We start from the raw sequence: 10,580 nt of genomic DNA on the forward strand, positions 1-10,580 counted from the left end.
GTCCGGTCAGACATATACCGGAGCTTTGCGAGTCTCCCTTGGAGATGCCCTTATGCGGCTCTAATTTGCTGCTGTCTCTGCTTTGGCATATGCATTTCTTCTACCCATGTTTCTTTTTCCTTTTCCTATGTATCTTCTTTGAAAATGAATGTTGTTCATATTAATGTAGACGTTCGACACACCTTAGACTTGCAAGTTAACACATTTGATAGCTGCTTTAGTAAGTTTACTTACATGCATGATTCACATCATATTTGCATGACAACAAAGAAGCCACAAGATCAAATCTCTTCAAACCTTTCTTGATGGAATAAAAAGAGATAGGTCCTGAACAAGGTATAGTCTTTTGTCTTGCATACCTTGCTTGATACAAGCTTTGGAGCTTTGAACATTTGCTTTGTTTGTGCCAGCCATGCATTTTTGCTTTATGGATCTGAACATGGCGGTCCAAATTTGATTGTGTGGCCTCGTGCCGTATATATGGACCAGCCTGTTTCATGAAGGATTATGCGATCTAACTGAATTCATCCCGGCATCAACTTTAAAATCCGAAAAGATAATGTTTGTCTAGTATTATGTGCAGCTTTTTTTTAAGCAAAACTTGCTGGCTGGTTCATGTTACACCTCAGAAATGGCAGCCAAACATGAGATAGATAGATAGATATGTCCTGTCAATTGACAAATTGAGTGTCGGCAACACATGGAATCCAGATTTGGCCGAGTAAAACCATCCTGGAAAAGGAATTCGTTTTACTATTTCATTTCCAAATTGAAATGGAAACAAGGGCGCCATTCGATTTGCTTTTTTTGGATAAACCCTGGGGAGGCAAGCAAGTCGGCAGGGCATCCTGCGCCGTGCGTCCACCGGCGGATCCCACGGGACCAGCGCCGGGAGCGACGCTTTTGTTTCCGCCCGTGGACGCGTGGCCATGGCGCGAGTCCCCCCAGCGGAGTAGGGTCGAAGGCTCCCGTGGCTTCACAGCCACTGCTTCCTCTCCGTCTCGCTCTATACATATCCCACTCTGCGTATCTCACTGTACTCCGCTCCATCTTCTTGCTCTGCACTGCTCCCAGCTGGTCAGTCAAGAGAAGGAAAGATGCCTAGCGCGGGGCTGGAGGCGGGGTCGAACAAGGTGGACGTGGCCATCGACCTCGGGAACCCGCTCCTCAACCGCACCGTCGACGGCTTCCTCAAGATCGGCGCCGTACGCACCCCCCTCCCCCCTCCCTCGTCTTCTTTATCTTTAACCCAATGTATCTAGACGTATATATTGCAATGTGTCTGATCCGGCGTCTGGATAATGCGCGCAGGTCGGCGCCTGCAGGGTGGTCGCCGAGGACGCCTTCGACTGCATCCACAGGGGTAACCACAACGCATCCCGTCTCTCCTACTCTAGTATAGAAACCGTGTTGTTAGCCACAGGATCTGGATTTATTTGTGTGGATGTTTGTGTTCAGTTAACTCATCAACTCATTCTCTCTCAAAAAGAAAAGAAAAAACTCATCGACTGACGGAACCGTTCCCGGAAATAGATAAAAAGGGGATTTCCTTTTTCTTGATGAAGGTTCACATCTTCGCAAAGAAGCAGAGTAGCTTAGGTTCAGAGCGTGCCATATTTCAATTAACACTTAGCCAGATGCAGTGTCTCTGTCTCGTGAAAAGCAGCTTGACTAAGTGCTAGCTGAAATATTGCATCTACTTGAGGCCATCGCTGTTGTGTAATTAGAGGACATAGTCAGGTTTGCAGAGACGCAGAGTAGCTTAGATTCAGAACCACCCGGATCTTGTTTAGATACTGGCCAGATGCTGTCTGTTGCAATCCAGTGTTATAGAGCAGTATTTTTCACTCGTGTACATCAGTTTTTGTTGGTGCTGTGCAGACAAATGTGACACCAAATTATCTTGGTTTCTTTGCAGGGGATATCTCGAAGCGCCAGCTTGAAGAGACAGTAAGCATCATTTTCCACCGCACTTGTTTTTCTCTCACTTAGTTTTGTAAACACCGGTGGCTTGACGCCATCACTGTCGTGTAATTAGAGGGCATTATGTCGCACCATTTCCCCTGAGTTTTGCTGCTCTCTGAGTGTCAAACAACTAGATGCTCCACTCATTGTTCAGGAAATCGTTAATTGGTAACTGCTCGGTCGGGTGGTAGTTAACTAATTAATCAGCCAATTTTTCATACAGCGGTTCCAATAGCTGTGTACTGACAGGCAGCCGATATATTCTAAGCTGGAACTGACTAAATGTTCAGTACTTCAGGCTATTTCAGTAGCAGCGCCTAGTTTTAGCATACCCTGTTGGATAATGTTTAAGGTTCTTTTTTTTAGCAAAGGATAATGTTTAAATGGAGGAAAGAGAGCTGAACTGGAAGTCTAATTAAGCCCCTGCACACTATTTTTGTATAATTGCTCTGTACTTGTGGATTAGTGGAAATTATGTCGCCTTATTTCTGCACCTGCGTTAAGGTTCAGGCAACTGATGTGGTATTCTGTTTTTTTTATGCAGCTGAAGAAAATGTGCAAGGAGGGTGCATATTGGGGTAACTAAGTAGAAGAACATTTCTTATTGTCTTATTTGGCTCAATAAATGTGTTAACATGAATCGTTCATCCGTTCTTCTAAATTTTCGCTGACAGATTCGGATGCTTTTTCAACTAATCTGCAGGTGCCGTTGCTGGGGTGTATGTAGGCATGGAGTATGGAGTGGAAAGGGCCCGTGGTGACCGTGACTGGGTAATGATTCTCCGAAAATGGATCTTTCATGTTTCTTGCACTTAACTGAACCTTAGGTGGAGGGAAATTCTACCTGCATGACTGCTGTGGCCGTATGCATCGTTCTGATGCAGAGGCCGAGGATACCCCCTTTTCAAAAAAAAGAAAAGAAAAAAAAAACCTGCATGACTGCCTCCCCGTCGCAAACAACATTATCTGCCTACTTGACAATCTACATCTTTCTTTTGTTGAGTAAGATCTTGAGCTAATTGCTTAAGTAGTGTAAGAGAAGATTCAATCAGATCCATGGCATCTCATAACTCATGATGATAACTTTAACTTCTGTCTCCACACCCTGTCCTAGGATTACGCAGGTCTAATGCTGTGCTAGCACGTTAGAAATCTTCTTGTCCATCAAAATACAGTACTATTTGCATTCATAATCAATATTACTGTTGCATGTTTTCTGTCAGTCTTAGATTGTTTATTAACCCCTCTCTTTTCCGGTGCTCGTGTAGAAAAATGCGTTGATAGGAGGCATTGCAACCGGCGCCCTGGTCTCTGCTGCTACCAACAACAAAGGGAACAAGATCGCCCAGGACGCCATCACCGGAGGCGCCATCGCGACCGCCGTCGAGTTCATCAACTACCTCACCTAGCCGTGAGGCCATCGATATTCGCAGCGATGTTTTTATCGGACAAGACTGAATAAGAACTTCTTGACTGAAGCCATCCACCCTCTGTGTTAATAATTGGAGCCGTTTCCTCCAATGTTCTTCCCTTTTTTTTTTTGTTGCCTGCGTTCTCATGTCCATCCATGTTCTGAACAATTTATTTATTTTTCTGCGTGGTCTGAATCCTTCAGTTATGATATGCTGTGTGCTGGCCTAGTTTGGTACCATATAGTTTACTCAAAGCCCTCACTAACCGCATCATGGCTCGGTCACTGCCTTCACTAACTACATCGTGATGCGGTCACTGGTATCTTATTGAGTAAGTTTAACGTTCCGTCGGGTTATTCAAGGACTCCGTGGCCCAATGGATAAGGCGCTGGTCTACGAAACCAGAGATTCTGGGTTCGATCCCCAGCGGAGTCGCTTGTCTTTTTTACTCCTCCATCCTTCCTAGGTAGTGCTGTTATTTTTGTTTAGAAATGTTTATGTCCTCATTACTGTAGATATTATGGACAGCCCGAAACTTGATAAATGACAATGCTAAACTTTGCAACTTATTTAACTCTAAAATGTAAAGTAACAATTACCTCTGTTACGAGGTCAAAGTATATACATTCGACCTTTGTTTAGTACTTACTTCACATATTAGATTTGACCTAAGTTAAACTTCATAAAGTTTGACCAAAATTGTCGAAACCAATCTAAACTTTCGCAATAACAAGTATGTATGATGTAAAAATATATTCAATGGTATTGACTTGGATTGTGAATGTTAATAAATTTTGTTTATGTAAACTTGGTCAAAGTTTACAAAGTTTGACTTGAAGCAAAGCTTGTGCATCCACCACCATGCTCTACTCCTCAAGATTATTTTTCCTATCTATTGAAGATGCAAAGAGAGATGCTTCTTCCTCTTCAAGTTGGAAGTGCAAGAAAAAATGCGCTAAATAGGAGTTCCATCTACCACGCACTCGCCCCACACTCCAGTTAACTTCAGCATCCATACTTAGCTAGGAGGAAGGTGTCGGGGACACTATGAACACAAATGTACTTGGTTGACTTCACGTCCCGTCTCACAACCGGGTAAGATCAAATAAACAAACAGCTTGCTTGCCCAGTCCCTATTGAGAGGATTTCTTGAGCTTGAACTTCCTTTTGTAACTCCGCTCACAAGGACTTCTTTTCATCCACAATGAAGCTTATACCACCACTTGGTCAGTAAGGCCTGATTCAAAAAAAAGATCAATCACCCCCTTCCCTACTTCAATGGAAAAGGGGGAATCGCCCATTCACAGCCGCCCCTCCACAAAATTTATACCTATCCTTTCGCCTAAGATGATCACGAACGAAGACAGAGAATTGCGTAGATAGGAGGAGGAAACAAACCAACCCGAAAAAACAAACAAAAAGGAATGAGAGAAATGATCGGAGCAATTGAGAAAAGAAAGAGAATGGCGACCCCTTTCCTTTCGCCCAAGGGGCATCATCGTCGGCGATAGGCTTCAAGGGTTCTTCCATATCTAGATATAGAGATAGATGATGATAGAGATCTAGATCTTTCTATAGATAGATCCTTTGAGCAATTTCTATTGATCCGCTTTCAAGATCTATGAATAAGAGAGATCCAAAAAATCTCCATGTAAAAAAAAGAGATGAATGAGAGAAATGGCCGGAACGATTGAGGAAAGAAAGAGAATGGCGACCCCTTTCCTTTCGCCCAGGGGGCATCATCGTCGGGGATAGGCTTCGAGGGTTCTTCCATATCTAGATATAGAGATAGATGATGATAGAGATCTAGATCTTTCTATAGATAGATCCTTTGAGCAATTTCTATTGATCCGCTTTCAAGATCTATGAACAAGAGAGATCCAAAAAATCTTCATGTAAAAAAAGAGATGAATAAATAGGGTTGAGCCGATAGCAGGACTGGGTAAGGCCAAGTGTTCTTAAAACAAAACTCGAAGTGCACACTTCGGAGCGCGGTCTTCCGTCAGGTCCTTTATGGATGACGAAAGCCCCTTGGCTATACTCTACTCTTAGCCTCCGGTTGTTCTGTCCTTTTCTTTTGGCTCGGCGGAGCTGAGCTGGGTTCCATTACACTTTGTAGGAAATGCATAGACAGTCCACGCAGCAAACCGAGGCCCTGCGTGCGCCGTACGTACCGCCTACAAATAATAGGTAACCCCACCCAGGGCAGAGTTTGTGAGTCGTGTAATAGGCGACCATTTCGCGCGGTTCGGGGGGCACTTGAATAAGCTGCCGGCACCCGGCTGTGTCTTTACCCCTATCCAATTTTGGGGCCAATTCCCCCTTCGTACTACCAAAAAATGAGATTCTTGCCGAATTCGAGTTTGCTGCCCCAACCATTACAAAACTAATGCATATATGTTTAGTACTTCAGGTGCTTCTCTAGCGTATAATGTAAATCTCATAGCGGATCAATTCCAACAAGCCTTTCAAACTAGTACTTTTTGTAATCGACTCTATAGCTTCTTCAATAAACGTTGGTTCTTCGATCAAGTTTTGAATGACTTTCTAGTCAGATCGTTCCTGCATTTCGGATATTCAGTCTCATTCGAAGCTTTAGACAAGGGTGCTATTGAGATATTGGGCCCTTATGGTATCTCGTACACATTCCGACGATTGGCCAAGCGAATAAGTCAACTTCAAAGTGGATCTGTTGTGCGAAGAGTGTGTTATGAACCGTGGTCGCCTACCTGCTTTGGTTGGTGGGGGCGGCTCCTCCATTGTGGGTAAATAGGAAACCCGACTCTACGAACCCGAGGAAAGGCTGCTCAGCTTCCGTAGGGGCGTTAAGACCGGAGCTTTTTGTAGTGCTAGCATACCGTATATATTATGAACAGCCTGAAACTAAATGATAAATGGCAATGTTAAACTTTGCAACTTATTTGACTCTAAAAATGTAAAGTAACAATTACCTCTATTACGAGGTCAAAGTATATACATTCGACCTTTGTTTAGTACTTCATTTTTACTTACTTCACATATCAGATTTGACCTGAGTCAAACTTAATAAAGTTTGACCAAGATTATCAAAACCAATCTAAAGTTTCACAATAACAGGTATATATGACGTGAAAATATATTCAATGGTATTGGTTTAGATTGTGAATGTTAATAAATTTTGTTTATGTAAACTTGGTCAAAGTTTACAAAGTTTGACTTGGGCAAAGCTTGTGCCTCCTCCACCATGCTCTACTCCGGCAAAGGCTATGGTGAGGAAATCTCCTCTAAGAAGTGTTAGAGTCATCAACGTCAGCGCAGAAGCCTCGGAGTTCTCTTTTCTCATGCCACTTTGCAATTCTGAAATCGATGTGATTCTAGGCATGGTTTGGTTGCCATCAGGCAAAACCATCAGGCCATTGTTCGTTTCCGTTCATATTCCTTGGCTTACTTGTTTGCTCTCAGTGCCTCTCCGTTGCTCGAAGATGTCTCGTTGGTTTGTGTTTTCGTTTTCGCCGATGTCTTTCCAAAGAATTTATTGGTGATGTCTTTTTGTCTCACCAATGTTCTTCGTTATTCTCCCGCTTAATAAACTATGTCTTCATGGATTCTCTTGATGAGTTCATGATTATCTACCTTGACGACATCCTCAGATTCTCACTCCTCCAGTTAAATCAAAGCCTTTTCAGATCTTCCATGATGCCTCTCTTTAAGGATTTGCCAGTCTCCTCATGTAAGAATGTTAAATTGTTGCTTTTATCTCTCGTTGATGGAGTCCTCCTAAGAATAATTACCCGAAGCGTGATCTAGAACTAGAAATTATTGTCCATACTCTCATATCTTGTCGGTATCTGCTTGACTGGCGTTATGAAATCTTCACTGGCAACAAGAGCCTCAATATATCTTTTCTCAGTTTAATCTCAATCTTCGTCAAATGCGTTGTATGGAAACTATCTCAAACTTTGATCTTGGTATCTTTCATACTCCGTGCAAGGCAAATGTCATCATTGATGCTCTCAGCCGCAAAGCTTTTTGTAATAATCTCATTCTTCAGTCGTCTCATGCGTTGTATGGTTCATCTTATCATGAATTCAAGATGGGTTTATAGTTGAGCTTCATGCTATTTTGGATACTGCCTCTTACCCATTTTAGTATGTGGTGACTTTAATCTGGTTAGACAAGACTCTGATAAGAGTAGTGGTTTGATTAACCCTCAAATCACTTTTTTTATTTAATGATTGGATAGACATATGGGGGCTACTAGAGCTTCCTATCTCTAATAGAAACTTTACCTGGTCCAATAATCAAATTGATCATATTTTTGCTGTCATTGATAGAACTGGGATGCACATTTCCTCTTTCTTCACTTGTAATTTTTTCAGGGGTGGGCAGTGATCATACTCCCCCGATGTTGGATACTGGGGCTAGAAAGCCCAATAATACTAAAATGTTTAGGATTGAGAAATGATGGTTATCTCAAACTGGTTTTGTTCAATTAGTTCATGATGTGTGGACTTCTGTCTCTGACGGTACCTCTTCTGTTGATAATTTGCAATGCAAAACTAATCTTCTTAGAAAGAAAATTAAAGGTTGGAGTATAAATATTGAGGCTGCCATTAAGAAGAAAAAGAAGGCCCTCCTTATGGAGTTTGATATGTTAGATGTCGTCCTATCTGAATCTAGCCCACTTTCTACTACACACTATGACATAATGAAAGATATTATGACTGAATTAAGTGAGATTTGGAAAAAAAAGAGGAGTGCCTTATGGCAGCGATCCAAAGATAGAAAAATTCTTGAGGAAGATCGTAATAATGCCTACTTCCATTCTTTGGCTAATCATAGACACCGTAAAAACCAGCTCTCAGAATTTAATGGACCTCATGGCCGTGTTACCTCTACTTATGACATGCTTAATGTTGCAACTACTTTTCATAAAGACCTTTTCTCTTTAGAACCAAACCCGATATCCATTTAGATTCAGCTTTCTGCAATGACAATGATTTAGTGACTGTGGAAGACAATGCCCTACTGGGATAACCCATTTCCGAGGAAGAACTACAAACTGCCATTATGAGTTCTTATGCAAGTGGTGCTCCTGGACATGATGTCCTCTTTTTTATCAAACTTTCTGGCACTTGATCAAATATTATTTTATGTGTTTGGTGATGGATTTTGAAGCTGGTACCTTAGATTTTTATTGTTTAAATTTTGCTATTACTTTAATCCCTAAAGTTCCCAATGCGAAAGATATGAAAAACTCCAGACCTATTAGTCTAAGTAAGTGTGCAGTGAACATTGTCTGTAAAGCTATGATGACTAGAGCCTCTCCTATTTGTGATAGGTTCATATTTCCTAACCAGATTGCTTTTATCAATGGTAGATTCATTTTAGAAAGAGTGGTCATGGCGCATGAAGTGATTCATGAGATTCACATGACTGGCACCAACGACATGGTCCTGAAACTAGACTATCAGAAAGCCTATGATGAAGTGACTTGGGATTTCCTTGTGGAAATGCTCACTTCTAGAGGCTTTGTGCAAAAATGAATTAATTGGATTTGTAGTTCTCTGCATCAAAGCTCATTTGTGCTAGGATTAATGGCACCAATGAACCCCACTTTGCAGGAGTGAAGGGGTTGAACAAGGTGACCCTCTTTCTCCATTGCTTTTTAATCTGATGGATGGTGTATTTTCTAAAATGCTTGCTAAAGTTGTGAATCAAAAATTGATAGCTAGTCTTCTACCGCATGTGGTCCCTGGTGGTGTTGTCAGCCTTCAATATGTTGATGACACCATCCTTTTCTTAGAGGCTTCTGTTGAATATGCTAGAAATTTGAAATGGATCCTTGCTTGCTTTGAAAAACCTTCTGGATTAAAGATTAACATCCATAAGAGTGACCTCTACACCATACATGTGGATGAAGAGATGTCAAAAATGCTTTGCTCATATTTTCCGTTGTCAGACAGGGGATTCCCCCTTTAATACCCTAGAGTCCCTCTTCATTATAAAAACTGAGGAGGGAAAATCTCCAACCTATTATTGATAGGATTATTAGAAACATTGCTAGATGGTTGGCTAGGAATTTATCCTATAGGGGCAAGTTAATTTTCCTCACTACTTGTATTGCTAGCATCCCTACCAATTTTGATGTCTATGATGAAATTTCTTAAATGGCCAATTGATGCCATCACCTCGCAAATATCCCACTTCTTCTGAGGAATTTAGGGAGGAACATAAATACCATCTTGCAAATTGAGGGCTTATCTCTACAAGAAAAGAGATTGGTGGGATGGGTGTCCCCAATCTGAGAGATTTTAATATGGTCTTAGGCCAACTCCAACACATGATCCCAAATGGTCTGGTTGCGCCTGTTTGGGGGTAAATGTGTTGGAAATATGCCCTAGAGGCAATAATAAATTGGTTATTATTATATTTCCTTGTTCATGATAATCGTTTATTATCCATGCATGCTAGAATTGTATTGATAGGAAACTCAGATACATGTGTGGATACATAGACAACAACATGTCCCTAGTAAGCCTCTAGTTGACTAGCTCGTTGATCAATAGATGGTTACGGTTTCCTGACCATGGACATTGGATGTCGTTCATAACCGGATCACATCATTAGGAGAATGATGTGATGGACAAGACCCAATCCTAAGCCTAGCACAAAGATCGTGTAGTTCGTATGCTAAAGCTTTTCTAATGTCAAGTGTCATTTCCTTAGACCATGAGATTGTGCAACTCCCGGATACCGTAGGAGTGCTTTGGGTGTGCCAAACATCACAACGTAACTGGGTGGATATAAAGGTACACTACAGGTATCTCCGAAAGTGTCTGTTGGGTTGGCACGAATCGAGACTGGGATTTGTCACTCCATGTAAACGAAGAGGTATCTCTGGGCCCACTCGGTAGGACATCATCATAATGTGCACAATGTGACCAAGGAGTTGATCACGGGATGATGTGTTACGGAACGAGTAAAGAGACTTGCCAGTAACGAGATTGAACAAGGTATCGGGATACCGACGATCGAATCTCGGGCAAGTATCGTATCGCTAGACAAAGGGAATTGTATACGGGATTGATTAAGTCCTTGACATCGTGGTTCATCCGATGAGATCATCGTGGAACATGTGGGAGCCAACATGGGTATCCAAATCCCGTTGTTGGTTATTGACCGGAGAGTTGTCTCGGTCATGTCTGCATGGTTCCCGAACCC

General features: G+C 41.9%; 1 protein-coding gene and 1 non-coding gene across 2 annotated transcripts; both read left to right on the forward strand.

The window, feature by feature from the left end:
* Window positions 1–1,038: 1,038 nt before the first annotated feature.
* Window positions 1,039–3,586, forward strand: LOC125543795 (outer envelope pore protein 16, chloroplastic-like; the record flags this gene model as incomplete). The annotated part of the gene is given in 6 exon segments (XM_048707268.1): window positions 1,039–1,205; window positions 1,312–1,363; window positions 1,919–1,950; window positions 2,510–2,543; window positions 2,669–2,736; window positions 3,234–3,586. Coding segments are annotated over 6 exon segments (494 nt in total), but the record flags the coding sequence as incomplete, so codon positions are not given.
* A 153-nt stretch (window positions 3,587–3,739) lies between these two features.
* TRNAR-ACG lies at window positions 3,740–3,812 on the forward strand. The gene has a single exon. It is a non-coding gene; the product is annotated as a tRNA-Arg (tRNA).
* Window positions 3,813–10,580: the final 6,768 nt, after the last annotated feature.

Source organism: Triticum urartu, chromosome 1 (assembly GCF_003073215.2).
Source record: "Triticum urartu cultivar G1812 chromosome 1, Tu2.1, whole genome shotgun sequence".
Classification (NCBI taxonomy): domain Eukaryota; kingdom Viridiplantae; phylum Streptophyta; class Magnoliopsida; order Poales; family Poaceae; genus Triticum; species Triticum urartu.